The sequence below is a fragment of the Vanacampus margaritifer genome, chromosome 10 (genome assembly GCF_051991255.1).
Source record: "Vanacampus margaritifer isolate UIUO_Vmar chromosome 10, RoL_Vmar_1.0, whole genome shotgun sequence".
Classification (NCBI taxonomy): domain Eukaryota; kingdom Metazoa; phylum Chordata; class Actinopteri; order Syngnathiformes; family Syngnathidae; genus Vanacampus; species Vanacampus margaritifer.
In genome coordinates this window covers 25063670-25080647 of record NC_135441.1, presented here as the reverse complement: position 1 = coordinate 25080647, position 16978 = coordinate 25063670, and the positions used below count along the sequence as shown (strand labels likewise).

The window sequence follows — 16978 nt, the reverse complement described above, 5'->3', positions numbered from 1 at the left end:
GTATATAGCACTCCTGCCTCCAAGCAGTGCTACAAACAGAGCACTTCAAATAAACGAGGCAAGCCAACAAACGCATTTTTGAATTTTGCTCTCAGTTTGTAGACTAATTTCAATTAAGAGGAAACTATGGGCAAAAAAGAGCATTCTAGAAAAGTGGAGAATGTGGAGCATAGCGCTGCAGCATCCAGAGGGACAAGAAAAAGTACCTTGCAAAATGAGTTTCTTGCATTCATTTATTTGTAATTTCATTCCACAGGAGACATGGGCAACAAGAAAATGGACTGCTGCATCAAAGTGGAGACTATGGAGTATACCATTGGCGCATCTAAAGCACCTTACAAAGCAATCTGAATGAGGCACGCTAACAAAAGGATTTGGGCGTTCAATTCTCAGTAATTTCATCTGAGCGAAGACTACAGACAGCGAGAGCACTGCAGCCAAGTGGAGACTGTGGAGTTTAAAACTACAGCATAAAGAGGCACTAGGAAAAAAAGAACTTTGCAAAATCACAAAAATGCATTCTTGCATTCACTTTTCAGAAAGGCAATGAAGAGAGAATGGGCAGCAAGTACACCAAAGCCAAATGGAGACTGTGGAGTACCAAACGTAAACACTGCATGTTTGATTCACTGTGCAAAATAATAACAACAACAATAATAATAATAATCCTTACAACAAAAACAATAGGGACCTGCGAACAGCTATGAAGGGCCCTCGCAGCTGCTAATAAATTTATCCACCACTCCGTAAGGACATGGATTTTTTCCAAGAGGAGACTAAGGGCAGTAGGATCGCTACAGTAAAGTGGATTATACCGTTCAGAGCACAGCAACATGGTAAGCTAACGTGGTACCTTGGGCTGGTTAACAGGTTGTAGAAAAACTGTCAACCCTGAACCCCAAAAGGTGCATGTAAGTGAGTAGAGGAAGAATGCAACTCTTTTAGTATAGAGGCCAAAATTTGGGGTTAATTGAGTTGATTTAGATTTTTTATTTTTTTTTTACATCCGTTGTGTTCATTTGAGTAAGTCGAGTAATTCAAACGCAACATTTAGCGCACGGTAACCACATCGTGATTTAGTGTGGCTCGATGAGAAGGGAGGCAGGCTAGCAAAGCGGCAACCGGATAAGCCATAAAGATGGCGGAGATATGCGAGAGGGGAGGAAATGGAGGGATTTGAACGCTCCTCCATTCTCTTCTCTCTCTCTCCCTCTCTCACTCACTCGCTCGCTCGCTCGCTCTCTCTGTCTGTTTACAATTAGCATGCCGAGAATGAATCTTCCACGAATGACCGCTCAGTTGGCAGCACCCCGACTAGTCGGGAACAAGGGAGCTATTAGTGGAGGAGCTGAGGAAGGAAGGAAGCGGGGAAAGCCAAAAGAGAAGGCCGGCCAGCTCCGAGGCCCGAGAAGGGGGGCGGGGGGGAGGGCGGGGGGAGAATCAGAGGAGGCCTTAGCCACACGTATCCCTGAGGCCATCACCACAAGGAGGAGGAAGAGGAGGAAGATAAAGGAGATTAGTTCGGGGATGTGGCCTGAAGGACAGCGGCGGATTTAGGCCGGGACCTCCCCGCGGCCCTTTGACACCGGAGCACCCTCTCATCCAGGCATGAGACCCCCCCCCCCCCCCCCCCGGTGGTGTTGATTCACTACGATCTCATACTGGGGGGGGGGGGGGGTCTGCAAACTGTAGCTTTGGCAGCAATTGCAGATTTTTACTATTCTCATCACGTCAGGAAAACGTCGCTCCTTTCAACATGCAACCTTGATCCCAATTACTACTTTCCTATTACCCGGCACTTTGGCTGCATCTAGTGGCATCTTGGTGCGTTACAAAAGGAGCACACCAATTGCTGAGAACCGCCAGTGCTCTTTCAGATGTGTTTTTTTTTTTTTGGGTGGGGGGGGGGGACTGACAAACAGAAAATGATTACACTCACAAGGAGCTGCTGTATGCCACAACTCACTACACAACAACCGCACAACTATTTTCCTGAAGTCAATCACTAAGCCACGCCCATCAAAGGCACACTCATTTGCATGCACACTTTTTTTCCCCCAACGATTATCATTTTTCATTTTCCAAACCGTCGTAAATGACTTGGGAGATAAAACACGCGGATACAGAAAGAGGCACAAGCTCCAGAAAACAGCCCCCCTTTCACACGGCCATTCATCATCGTGAAAGAGGAAATGAAGTGAGGCTTCTGCCAACAAGCAGCAGGGGGGCCCTGAGAGGCCTCAAAGACCTCCACAGTCTTTCTGTTCCGCTTTGTTGTTGTTGTTGCTGCTGCTGCTGCTGCTGTCTCTCCACCTTGCTAACTAGCACAATACGTCTTTGGAACTGGGAACGCATGGCAACAAACCACCAGGACCATAAAACGGATACATTATCAATACGGAGTGCAAATGGGCTTTTCGTTTCATTTGCCAACTGGGCTTACAAATTGAGTTTGTTCCTTCACCATGCTCAAAAAAAATTGTACTGTATCAAAAAAAAAACTAAGTTTTTTATTTATTTTTTTCTGGAGAGCTCAGTATTGTTCATTCGGTAATTTTACCGATTTGACATGTCATCATCATTGCTCTTTTTTTTTATATTTTTATATATATATATATATATATATATATATATTATTTTTTTTTTGTATTTATTTTTTTTTTTTTTATGTGGGTGAATATGTGTATGTGCGTGCGTGCGAATTCATTAGTTCACCTAAAACCTATAAAAAAAATAAAAATCTCATACCGTTTCCCTAAACCAAACCATCAAATTCTTGAAGGGTTATTTTAACTCTTTGACTGCCAGACGTTTTCAGAAAAGGGATGCCGTGGGTGCCAGCCGATTTAAGCATTTTTGACTGATCTTTCAAGGTCCATAGAAAATTTTGTGTTTGGACTATGGAAACACACATACTACCAAATGAAAGATTGGATTCTCATCTTTCATCAGAACCAAAAGTTTGTTTCTACCTTATTCCGTTTTTCAGTAATCAACAATAGAAAATGGTTAGTTTCACCTCTGTTTTGAAAAAAACGTATTTTAACGTCTTTGGCACTCCTCCATAGGATTTTACTAAACGTTATTTAACGTTTTTGGCAGTCAAAGAGTTAAGTACAACAACACCGATGCCAGTTTTGCTAACCCCGTCTATGATGTTCTTTCTGCATTGTGCGTTAGCATTAAGCTAGCAAACTTTCGTAAGGGCACGTTTGAATCAGGGGTACCACTGTACAGAGAATAATATCCCGTTTGTTGGTCCTCCCCCCCCCCCCCCCAAACGTGGAAGTGGACCTCGCGCGAACCTACTTTTTTATCAAACAGAGGCCGAAAAGGAGACAATGTCGAAACGTTACCCCCTCGAGTCGGCATACTCCCATTTCAAATCCCCCCCCCCCCCCAAAGAAAGGAAGGTACAAAGAGGGTATTATTTGTTGGCCCCGCCAGCTGCTCCCGAGCCACCTTCTATTCTGTGCGAGTGCATCCGGATGTGGGCAAAGATGGCTCCTTGTTGTTCAAGAGGCCGGAGAAAAAGAGCTTCATGCATACTATTGTACGATATACACCGCAAAGTGGGGACCTCGGACCCCAAACGTTTGAGAGCCCCGTCGTCTCTTTATAGAACAGCACGCTCTGCCCTACTAGCCTTCCAAAGCTAACCTGGAATAAACATTGCTGGGGGTGGAAAAAAATGTCATTTTTGGAGCATTATTGCAGGAGGGGAGCGAGCGAGCTGCCTTTCATGACAATAAACGAGATTTCCTGAATGGAGAGCATTCCAAGGACGCCGGTGGTCTCGGCTTGCCAAGAGGCAAGACGACACATGCCGGAGGATCGTCTGCCAGGTAACACAAAGAGCTCTCATTTCCTCCTCTTTTAACACACACACACACACACACAAGCACGCAAACACCCAAAACGAAATCTGGTGAATCGTTTGAATGGCCTACGACAAAACTTACTTTTGAGATCCCAAACGGGTGCTAAATTGTCTCTTTTACGTAAAGATCCAGCAAAATTGCAAGTATCAGAGCAGGAAGACAAGATTTTGTTTTTAATCGGTTTGTGATTTTTTACACAGACCGAGCAAGGATATTGCCACATCTGTGTACGGTTTCACGCAGACACACGGCAGTCCCCCCCAAGCAGATAATTAGAAGACCTTTGTGTCAGTAGTCAGGTTTCCATCCAAATGTTTCAGAATTTTTAAGCGAATTTGATGAAAATGCGCAAAATGGACATGCGACTTATGCCCGTTTCCATTTGTTCTTCCTAAAGAACTTCCAAGGTAACATTGCAGGGGCTGCCATGTGAGAGGGGGTGCAGAATGCTTGGGTGTGAGGTTTATGATGGACAGTGTGAAAGGGGCTTATAAATACATAAAATGCGAAAAATTGTGACAACAATGAGAATTTTCATCAAAGGTTGGCATTTAAAAAAAACAAACATCAGATTTCACATTAAGCGAATCAATGAGGAAATGGAGACGAGATCTATGCATATCCTTTGAGTGACATTTATTCAAATGTCAAATAAAATTCAGCTCAACGAATGCTGGAAAACACCGATTGAAGATAACTATTAGTATGGATTCGAGGACGCACACACGGAGAGAAACATGCACGCACACACACACACACAGGTGTAAACCGATACGAATGCAGCTCTTGAAGTTTGATACTAGCCTGGGGATCCTCCATGCTGAGAGACACACACAACTTCCCAGAGAACATCCTTATCCTATTACTTGCTCTCACACACATACACACACAGTGATGTTTTTTTTTTTTGTTTTTTTTTGCCCATGTGGCTTAACTGCGCCACAACGCTTTCTTCGCTGCATCCTAACAAGTTGATGACTTTGGAATTACCCTGCGAGAGCACAGATGCTCGCGGTCGATATGGAGAACATTGCGTTCCGCTCGGCGCTACGCCGAAAAGTGTATTGACAGCCAATCTCAGTTGCAGGACAGCCTGTTCCCTTTGAATCCTTTACGGCAGGAGGCGAGATTGTGATAACGGCTTTCTATAAAAACATGGAACCAAAAGAAAGATTAGAGGTTTTTTCTTTCATCTGGAAAAAATATATATTTCTTTTTGTTTCCGTTTTGCAGCTATTAGCATTAGAATATAGCCAAGTTTCATCATTATTCACAAATCTGTTGAAAACACTGGCAAAAAGAGCTTTTTTGCAACATGGCCCTGGTTGATCTCTTATACTCTGCTGCCACCCGCTGGCCGTTATTTGTAATAACTACCTTTGCTTTAATCCACCTCTTCAGGTCAGAGACTGCATCAAAACCTTCTGTATGCTCTAGTAATATTTTTTTTAATTTTTTAACGTATAAATATGTTTTTTGGGACCATGGCAATACTTAAAATGGAACGTTTTTATATGTTTTGGGGATCAAATGAGTTAATAAGCAACAATGAATCTACATACATCTTTGCGGTTGACCAGTTCTTTCTGCACTGAAGCAATAGGGATCTTTTTTTAAGCCATCTTACGCAAATTTATCTCACCTAACTATTTTCCCTCATTATCGTCTAAAAACGCATCCAGAATTTCAACCTTGAGGCGACGTAACACTGCACAGCTTCCGCAGACAGTTCAAGCGTTATCAGATTGATTTTCAGCACTTTACATTGGCTGATTATGTGTAAAAGTGAGAAATGACTTCATGTCAGACCAATATTATCGATTTGTGGGAAAAAATACGAATTGACCATATTTGGACATGTGAAGTTTCTGCCCAACAGTGACAATATGCGACTACAAAATGGCCAATTGTGACTGCCTGTCTTCAAGACTGCTTCCTGTTGATTACGTTCAACGCGGAGCTTTACGTCAAAACAAAAAAAAAAAAAAAAGAGCAAAAGGCAGACGATTGATGCCAGGTGCATTCTTTTATGAAGTTAGCAATTACGAGGAGTGTACGTTACACGCATACATTTAGCTCCAGGATATTTAACTTGAGTTTCACGGAAGACATTCCTCCAATATATGATTGACTTGACATGAAAATACAGACAGCAAGACTTTTACTAATTGCTATTAAATTGTCATTTGAACACTGAAGGGGAACAATTCCCAAACGCTTAAGAGCACCACTGGAAATTTGGTCAACCAGTAGGCTTTATTTTTTTTTTTATATTTCTTTCATTTAATTATATTGTCCACTGTCCGGGTAGGTTTAGTGCTTTAGAAGTGAAGTCCACATGTTTAAATATCATTTATGTGTAATAAATCAAAATTTATTGTTTGTCTTTGTTAAAAAAAAAATACAGTACATAGAGAGAGGACCTTAACTCATTTGCTCCCAAAAACGTATAAAAATGTTCTATTTTAAATATTGCTATGGTCCCCCCCAATTTCTTTTTTTTTTTTTTACCTGGAGAGGACTCTAGGTCCTAACATACTTCATAAATTAATCTCCATGTGTAAAAAAAAAAAAAATCTCTTAAATTTGACACACCACAGAGAAGAGTTAACTCATTTGCTCCCAAAAACATATAAATACGTTCTACTTTAAATATTACCATGCTCCCTAAGACGTATCTATACGTTTTTTTATATTAGAGCATACAGAAGGTTTTGATGCAGCTTTTGAACTGAAGAGAATGCTTAAAGCAATGGTAGTTATTACAAACGGCCAGCAAGTGACAGCAGAGTATAAGAGATCAACCAGGGCCATGTTGCAAAAAAGCTCTTTTCCCCACGCAGTGTTTTAAACAGATTTGAGAATATTGATGACATTTTGCTATATTCCAATGCTAATTGCTGCAAAACGGAAACAGATGACGAAAAAAGAGACTCTAATCTTTTGTTTGGTAGGTTCCATGTTTTTATAGCAATAGAACACAATATTCTGTGGGCCCTGCAAAATGAGTCAAAATCCAGTAAAGTAGCCAAGGGGGTTGCTTCAGTGAAAATGGCTGGGAGTGAATACGTTAAAAATAAAAGACTATTATTAAATCGGAATCGCAATATTTAAAAGGGAAAAAATTGCAATTCAGTTCTTCATCAAAATCATTCAGCTCTTTCAAAAATGCTGTTTTTCATCAACTGAAAGGTCAGACGAGTTTCTCCGTGGCCTGGAGGTGGCAAACGCCATTGATGAAGAGGCGGGATGCAAACTCGCGTAGCGGCAATCAACCACGTGTGCTTTGCATGCAAAGGAGGAAGTCAAAGCTCCACTTTAGCTAATATCCGAATATTTACCAAGCCGCCCGCTAATTACACGGGGGTGCAATCGGAGCGTGATTGCAATTAGCCAGCGTCCACGCCGGCTCGGGTGGGGGGAAAAATACTGGCAGATGTTACGGCTGCTCAGAATGAATGCGCACCTTTATGGACGTGGAGCGCTTTGTTTTCAACTCCCGGTAGCACGCGGCCACGTGCCCGACGTCAACGGAATGAACGTCAAGGGGAAAAGTCCGTTTGAGCCAAGAGATAGAAATGATTACCACAAACTTGATTTGAATTTAGACTTGTTCATAATCAAGTGGTTGGCACAAGTGCAAAAAAAGTAAATAAATACTGCATTAAATGATTACGGGGTACCTTTACTTACAAATGACCTGACTTGTGAGTTTTTCAAGACTTAAGATGTCAACTGGGGCACATTTTTTTGCTTTGATCTGCGAGCGTGAGAATGACAAATTGTGTGTTTAAAAGATGAAAACAAACACATAATTCCCGTAGATTACACTTCTGTTCTGATTAAATTTTTTATTTTTTTTTAAAGAACAAAATAAGTCATTTTAACTAAATAGACGTGAACTTTTTTCCCTTATTTAACATGACAACATTCAAATTTGATCTGTAGAAAAAAATAAAACTGTTCTGGTAAAGTGTCTATATAACTTCATTAACAATCTTACTTTTATTAATTTGCTGTTGGCACTTTACCACCTTTTTCCACCTCAAAACAATAACTTTTTAATTGCTGTGGCATTGGTGGGGGGGTCATATGAAAATAAAAATGAAAAATCTCCCCGGGAGTAAAAAGATGACAGATTTGACAGCATATTCATGTATTTTTTAGCTCAGGTTTGGCGCCCTCTCCTGTGCCAAAACGACATTGCAAGGCAATGGCTTTACATTTTTTTATTTATTTTTTGTCAGTTGAGAATTTACATGGTATCTTATGTTATCTTGAATGTCGCCAGTTAGTCTTCGAAGAAGGCCTTGATCTTTGTATGCAAGTCCACTTGTGTGGCTTTAGTTTGTCATTCTCCAAGATCTGATGAAGGCCCGGTTTTGCTCCAAAACAACACCAACAACAAACATCTGCGAGTAACATGCAGTGCCGTAATCCGCCTTGAGCCTCCTGATAGCGAGGCTGGAAAACAAATGGCCGCTTCACGCCAACAATAAGGCAGCAGCAAAGCTTTCTTTGGGGATGTCAGGAAGCGAATATATTGTGAGGAGCAAACACCGGCTCACTATCTTGACATGCTACGGCCAAACGTCAATGTTTTTCCACATTATCATTGCAAACATTAAATGTAAGATCACTATTTGGCAAGCCTTTGCTAAGGTTTGGATAACACACAAGCCTAATTTGAAAACAAAACCAAAAAAATTCAAACCCTTATTTGAAATTTTAACCCTAGTTTGAAACTGCTAACCTTATCGTTAAATTGTATTGTAAACCCAAGTTTTGAAACTTAACCCTGGCTTGTGACCCTAATTTAAAGATCAAATGCTGTCTGGAAACCCTAATCCAAAACATTCAATATTGGGGGGTTGGTATGCCAATACTATCTTGGAGCTTTAACTTGAAACGCCAGTCTTGAAACCCTAAACCTGTCAAATTTGAAACCATAATTTGAACCCCTAACCCTGCTGTGAAACCCTACTTAGTAACCCCAATTAATTTAATTTCTAATTTAAAACCCTAAGCCTTTCTTGAAACTCTTAAAGCGTAACTAGGTTGAAACCCTAACAGATATAAAATCCCATTTCTTGAAAGCCTAAGCCTGCCTTAAAATGTCTTGAAACACTCATTTGAAATCACAAACCTGTCTTGAAAGCCCATTGCCACTTAATACCCCGCCTTGTTGTCTTGAAACCCTAACCCAGTCTTGACAACCCTGATTCAGGCTTAAAACGCTTAATTGAAAACCATAACTTGAAACTTTAACACTGTCAACCAAACCTTATTTTGAAACCCTAACCCAGGATGGATACCCTAATTTCAAACTCTAGCTCTGTTTTGAAAGCCTACTTTGAATCCATAAACCTGTTTTGAAATCCTAACACTGGCTTAAAAAAAAAAAAAAATCAAAGAATTTTAACCCCGTTTCAAAACCTTTATCTGAAACCATAACGATGCCTTGAACCGTTATCGTGAAACCATATACCCGTGACAAGAAAAATTGTCATCTGAAAGTCAAACTTTCAAAATCACCCCCAAAAAATCCAATGCTAATAGCTGGTTGTCATCTAACCAAGTTTTTGCGAGTGGGTTTGAGGAAGGCGGTCGCCCGGCACGTCTTTCCACTTCCGACCGCGACTACAAAGCCGCCACATTCATTGGAGGGAACAAGCGACAAAATGATTAATTGGCAGCGTGGCCTTCAATTAAAATCAAATCCCGGGGGTGGAAAAAGGCATGCCTGAAATTCTCGCCGATTGATTCAATATTTATTTTTGCTTTGGGCGCCAAAGAAGGCACAACACCACAATGTTTCCCCGCGCCTGATTTGCAGCAGATGTGGAGTAAACAACACGAAACGGCACATTTTGTTTTATCTGTCAGGAAACGAGGGAACGACCTGTTCTCCTCGCCGTCTTTTTCGATGCTAACCGGGCTGTGATTCAGATGCATTAGTCACACCGCGTATGAACCACGTTTTCCGCACCGTGCGTCCTCACAAGGTCGGCAAAGTTGAACCTGAGGAAATTTGCCAAAACAGAAATGATCCATTGGATAATACAGGATGTGTTGGCGAGGGCGGAAATGCTAACATTTAGCATTAGGGAGGGTTGAAAAGTGAATGGAGGCTCACTATTTGGCAGGCCTTTGCAAAAGGTTAGCTCATTTCAAAAGCTAACCTGAAACACTAAACCTGGCTTGAATTCAGAGAAGGCAAATCGAGGTCTAGAAAGTAAAAACCCTGTCACAGTTTGGCTTTAGCACCTGGGCTAGCGAGCTCCCTAGCTAGCTCCCTGGGTGCTCGGTTGCCAGCTAGAGAGCTCACTAGCTAGCTATTTACTTTTCACACCAGAGGTGGCAAATGAAGGGCCAGAAAGTAAAAACCCTGCCCAAGTTTGGCTTTAGCCCCAGATGCTAGCTAGTGAAAGAGGAATAAAATTATTTGTCCTCTTTGCGTGTTCCAAAACTTGAAGACAGACTTAATGCAAGAAAAAACACCTTTGCAAAAATGATTTTATCTAACAGAGATCTCTGGACACTCAAACAGCCTCTAATTCATCACTTAAACAGGTGGGATTCAGAGCGTCGAAATGTGTCTCTTCCGCGTGTAAAATGGCTTCTTATAGTTAAAACCGACCGCCTCTCTTTCATTTGTAGACAAAACATACTCTCTGGGTACTTTTCCATGAGCGATGGCGAAAACAGAGTCAGGAGTGCGTGTTCGAAACAGATTCTGTTCTCAAGGACCAAATGTGTTTTCGCACAAAGCGCTGAGAAGGAACTTTTTTAGACTAAATAGTATGTCCCAGTTTAAGGTCAGATTATACCGAAATCAACACCATCTGCTCTGCACAGGACACAAAACATTTCGACAAGGTTAATATAAAGAATTAAAATGTTAATAATGTGTAACAATGGTTAATATATGAAATGAAGAATTAAAAATGTTATATCTATCACTAGTGAGCTCTCTAGCTAGCTCCCCACTGCCACCTGCTAGGGAGAAGAAACCCTGCCACAGTTTGGCTTTAGCCCCTTGCGCTAGCTAGCTAGCTCTCAAGCAAACACTTGTTTGAAACCCTAAATCCAGCTTTAAATTCCAACACCGTCTTCAAAGCTCAACCTTGATTTAACGAAACGGTGAGCAAACGGACCTCCTTCGCTAACCACGTGAGCATTCGTCATCATTAAAAACAATGGACCGAGTGGATTGAGTGATGGACAACAGGTCCGCGCCATCCACATTGGAATCAATTCACTTTTTCTCCGTTTGTTTCCACTTCCTGCACCCCCCTCCCCCTCCCACTCAAACAGCTGAGGCCTCCTCGTCTCGCCTCTCCACCACCGACAGCTGACAATGACTGCATTGACACCCCGGCATCCCCCCCATTCATCTTCATTGCTCCCCCCCCACCGACCCCCTCGTCATATCCTGCCATTTGCATTGGAATGACCACCCGTGCCTGCGGTGGTGCGTGTGTGTGTGGAGGTGAGGTGGTAGGAGGGGGGGGGCGTGTGGGTTCCACACCCTCGTGACTTGACATTGGATCAGTTAACATTCATTTCATAAAGATCTGTCTTACGTTGACAGTTTTCCACCGCAACATAAGTGACTATGCGAGCTCATTTATGAGCAATGCACTCACGCTCAGTGAGGGGAGAGGGGGGGGGGGGGTGGCGAGGCGGTGGGGGGGGGGTGATGTGATTTCTCAGCTGCCTGGGAGACCACTTCCTGAGAGGCCCACTCGTGGAGGGGAGATGCATGGGGCTTCCCATCTGTCCCAGCCAGCAACAAAAAGCCTGACCGGCCTCCCCGGCCTAATTGACCCCCCTCCACCCCCAAAGTCTTTGCAAATGGAAACTGGGTGCTTCTTGGTTCGAAGGCTACAAAAGGAGTTGAAAATGAGCGAGCGGCCGCTTGTCAAGGAGAAGGAAGCCGCTGTCACTCCGCTACGGCAGAGACGGATCCGTTCTCCAGACAGGAAACAGACCAATGATGGCGTGCTCAGCCACGAAAGTATTTCCATTGTGGCTGATGGAGATTTATCGATGTCGATTCCAGATATTTGACAGATTAAAATTCCATAAATTAAAAATATGTATGAGGAATAAAATTACTTATTTTTCGGTCCCATAATGCTTACATCAATAAAGATGTGAATTAGAGGCAGAACATTTGACTGTTATACAAAACTTTTCATTTAACGATACAACAGAGAACAGTGGGAATGTTTGAATGTAATTATCTTATTATTTTATGTTGTAAAGTGCTAGTCAACAATAAATAAATAAATAATCAGCCAAAAAAATGCTATTTTTTGTGAATATCAGATGATATGCTAATATCGGGTCCTAACATACTTTATAAATTAATCTCCATGTGTAAAAAAAAAAATCTTTCAAATTTGACACACCACAGAGAAGAGTTATTAACTTATTTGCTCCCAAAAACATATAAATACGTTATATTTTAAATATTACCGTGCTCCCAAAGACGTATATATACGTTTTTTTAATATTAGAGCATACAGAAGGTTTTGATGCAGCTTTTGAACTGAAGAGAATGCTTGAAGCAATGGTAGTTAATACACAAACGGCCAGAAGGTGGCAGCAGAGTATACGAGCTCAACCAGGGCCATGTTGCAACAAGCTCTCTTCTCCACTGCTGATGATGAAACTTAGCTATGTTCTAATGCTAATTGATGCAAACCGGAAACAGATGATGAAAAAAGAGACTCTAATCTTTCGTTTGGTCGGTTCCATGTTTTTATAGCAATAGAGCACAATATTCTGTGGGCCCTGCAAAATTTGTCAAAATCCAGTAAAATAGCCAAGGGGGTTGCTTTAGTGAAAATGGCTGCGAGTGAATGAGTTAAGACGCCTACCAAGTTTGAATGATTATAATTCTATTTTTAATGGTGGGAAACAATTTCACGCAATAGCTCGACAATTAAGTGCTACTTAGCCCTCAGTCCTTTGCTTGTTTTTAGCCATGAAAATGTCAAATGGATTTAGAAACAAATCTCTGCCATGTACAGAAAGTACAGAAGGCCGTTCCATTTCCCAATGAAACGCTTCCTCCTAGCATCCATGCAAATGTATTTGTGATGGCTCAGAGCCAAAGAAGCAAAAAAAAATAAAAAAATAGACAAGCCGTCTGCCCTTTAAGAAGCATCAGGACACTCTCCTTCCTGTGCGCCTTTGAAAAGGCCCAGACGCGTCCTTTGATCAGCACTCAGGAAATTTCATTAGGCCAGAGATGGGCGGATAAGAGAGCAAAGGAAGCTTTTTTTTTTGTGGATGGGGAAGAGGAGGAGATAAAAGAGAAGACAAATAGTGGAAGGTGGAGAAGTGCCTCTCGGGAAGGGGTCACCAAATAGCAAGAAGGAGAAGCCCTACTAATCATCTTCAAGTGACTAAATCAAGATGCTGGAGCTGATTGGAACGCAGGCCGGGAACAATGTTTTACATCATGTATGACATATCATTACTGGCGGGCAGAAACATTGCATGTCCAAATTTGGTCAATTGCATATTTTTTCCACAAATGGATACGATTGGTCTATCCACACATTGTCTGTTATTTTTACACATTATTTAACAAATTCCAAGTCTCCTGAATGTTTGAAGTGTCTGACAAGTGTTGTAAAACTCATTCTACGGGAGCCGTGTGGTCTTATGTCACCTCAAGATTACGTCTCTTCTTGACAATGTGTTCTATGCAGCCCCACTAGTCTAAATACAATATTTTGCTTGATATTGTTTTAGTGGAATATGAGTGAAGCATCAAAATCCAGCCGTTTTTATCAATATCAGAAAGCGGCCATTTTGCCACTTGCTGTCGAGGGGAAATTACATCACAGTTGCGCAACGTCTGTGGTAACAACCAATCACAACTAAGCTTCAGAAAACAGATGCACTGTGATTGGTCGTTGCCTGAGCCCTGAGCAACGGTGATGTCATCTTCACTGTAGATTGAAGAAGCTGTTTTTATCCATCTCAGGGGGCGGCCATTTTGTCACTTGCTGTCGACTGAAGATGACATCAATGTTGCTCGGGTCTCAGGTAACAACCAATCACAGCTCAGCTCCAGAAAACAGGTGCGCTGCGATTGGTCATCGCCTGAGTCCTGAGCAACTGTGATGTCATCTTCAGTCGACAGCAAGTGGCAAAATGGCCGCCCCCTGAGATGGATGAAAATGGCTGGATTTTGCTTCACAATCCAACAAATGTAATATTAATCAAAATGTCATGTTTAGACTAGTGAGGTCACATATAACATATTATTGTCAAGAAATATTTAAAGTTGACTTCCTCTTTAAGGGATAATTGACTCCTTTTGCCACTTGCTGTGAACTGCAAATAATTACCTGAGCCTTGAGCACCTGTGATGTCATTTTCAGTCGACAGCAAGTGTCAAAATGTGTGTTTTAAAGGTATTAATTGTACATGAAAAATAATGAAGTTGTCAAATAAATTCTAGACAAAATGGCTAAATGAGTCAAGTATCCCTTTTAATGTTGAAAATGTTCTCATGCGAGCCAAACAACGTGAACGAAATGTGTTGGTGTGTTTATCCAAAAGAGAGAGTGAAGAGAGGCACCTTTAACCTCATCAATCACGTATAACAGTGGCAGAGGGGGAGGCGAGAAGGGAGGAGGTGGGGCGGGGGAGCTTATCAATCACAGACCAAAGGGGAGCCTGGCGTGTGTTTACCTTATCGATCATGTCCGGCCGGTTGGTGGCGGCCAGCACGGTGACGTTGCCGAGCTGCTCGATGCCGTCCATCTCTGTCAGGAGCTGCGCCAGGACCCTGTCGCCCACGCCGCCCGATCCCGAAGAGCTGGGGGAGGGGGGGGGGTGTATGATGGAGAACACGGCGGAAAATAAGAGTCAATGACAGGATGTGATGAATGATGGATGCGAGTGCGGGAAAATAAACAGAATGTGAAGCAGTGGTGGGAAGTAACAAAGTACAAATACTATGTAAGGTTTTGCAGGTAGCTGTATTTTACTTATTATTTTTTGTTTTTATAACCTTTTACTTATATTTATAAACAGACATTGTAGACAGACAAATTGGCAAATTAAATTACATTATTTTCCAAATCTGTATTTTTTTTAAATATACAAAATATTTAGAATACTTTGTATTTTATTTTTAATATTTTATTTCTATCATTTCCCTTTTTATATATGATGGATGCAAGCAGGAAAAAATAAGCAGAATGTGAAGCAGTGCAGGGAAGTAATCAAGTACGAATACTTTATTGCCGTACTTAGAATACGGTAGAATTTTAAAGTGCAGCGGACATGAAAAATTTGCACACCCCTGTTCGAATGAAAGCACTTAAAATTGTCCTGCATGTGTGCCAACTCCCATTTAACATGAGTTTGAATGTGGTTAGTTAATTCGGAACACGGCACATAGCCTGTTATAAGGGTGTACACACTTATGCAACCACAACATCTCAGTTGTTTGTTTTTACTTCCCCTCTCGAAAAACTTTCATCCCGACTTTTAGCAGAGTATTGGACACAAGTATCTGTACTTCGACTTGAATACAGAATGTGACTACTTTTGCTGCCTGTGAAGTGAAGTGATGGAGTAGGTTCGAAGAAGTAAACAAGGGTTGAAACAACAAACGTGCCCAGAAAAGACACACATGATGGATGGATGGCACGCCAGGCAAATTCCCTGCAAGAGGAAGTGACATCCATCACCTCTAATTGCTAATATTCGTCTTGCAAAACTCACAACCAGTCGTTTGAAAGCCTTCATTTGTGCACTTATTAACAGCTTCTTTCATAAGAAAAAAATAAACCAACCCCGTTGGCTGCAAAAGTTGAGCCACACTGCCAATGATGTCATCAAAGGGCACCAGAACACCGCTGCCTACGGCAAACGTTTTTATTTGTAGCCTTTTGCAGCTTCACGGGGCAAACGGATCCCTCTTCTCTCGTTTTTAAATTGCAGTAACAGTTTGCCTTTTAAGTGGGTTTGATTGTTTGTAATTTTGTAAATACAATTTATTAATATAAGTATTTTTATTCAATTTAAATTACGATCAATTTTACAGTTTGTATTTTATTTTTTTTTTAACAAATTTTATTTTAGATTAACATATCTAATATTTACAATATTTTGCATTTAAAAAATGTTTTTTGTTTCTGTTGGTTTTCTTTTTTAAATAAAATATTTGTATTCTTGCTATCCTAGATTCTTTATATTGCTTATTTACTGCTTACATTATTTAGTATATTTATTTTATCAGTGTTCATTTCTGTTATTCTAGATCGTTATTCAATACTAACTAGTAATTCATGTTATACATTTTGCTTTTAAAATTTTTTTTTTTTTTATTTTCAAGACATTATTTTTTGTCATTCCCTTATATTCTTTTTTTTCTATATTTATTTTTATGTTTATTGTTTTGGATTTTTATTGCGATACGTATTCATCCAAAATTCACTACTTGCTTGACTTCTGTGCTGCGTTGTGCAATGTTTGTCACCTTTGTCTGCTCTTCTTTGTGCGTTTCTACACCCCCCCCCCCCCCCCCTCAGCTCCATCTGGCTCTCGTCCCTCAATTCATCCCGCGAGTTTGGACTCGTGGCAGGTCGGCTGACAGATTTACAGGTGCTTCTCCTTTTTTTTTATATATTTTTTTTTACGCTTCGGTGTGGGGAATGGACGCGCACGCGCCACGAGTCAGACAGAGGTGGTCCGCCTGTGTCAACAGTTTTGAAAGTCCCAGGGAGGGGCCGCGCGAGCCATTTTATTGATTAAACGTGGCAGGAAGAGCAGGCGCATAAATAACCTTGGCGGATGAGGGATAAGTCAATGTTTTTTAACAGTGTTGGGCTTTAAGGTGCTCAGCCGCTTTCCATTATTCATCCACTTGAACTCACGCTCATCTACTTGCATTTGCACTCATCCACAACTACCTACCTAATCCATCCCTCCATCATCCATCCATCCATCGTTCTATAGTAATCATGTCAGGTTGCCTTCGGAGGCAGTCTGTGACCATAGCTTTGCTCTCAAAACTCATCTAACACTTCAAACTTTCCATTTGTTCTTTCAAGACTACA

General features: G+C 41.3%; 1 protein-coding gene across 2 annotated transcripts in view; it reads right to left on the bottom strand.

Annotated features, from left to right (window-relative positions):
- Positions 1 to 16978, bottom strand: part of afg2a (AAA ATPase AFG2A) — a 105273-nt gene that overhangs the window by 60358 nt on the left and 27937 nt on the right. The window contains exons 15-16 of one of the 2 annotated variants that reach the window (XM_077577351.1): positions 14601 to 14727; positions 4830 to 5026 (exon numbers count right to left, since the gene is read on the bottom strand). In XM_077577351.1, the coding sequence (XP_077433477.1) occupies positions 4868 to 5026; positions 14601 to 14727 (286 nt within the window). In that variant the 3' untranslated portion in view covers positions 4830 to 4867. Of the gene's footprint in view, positions 1 to 4829; positions 5027 to 14600; positions 14728 to 16978 lie in introns of those variants that run through there. The other variant, XM_077577350.1, reaches the window with a different exon arrangement.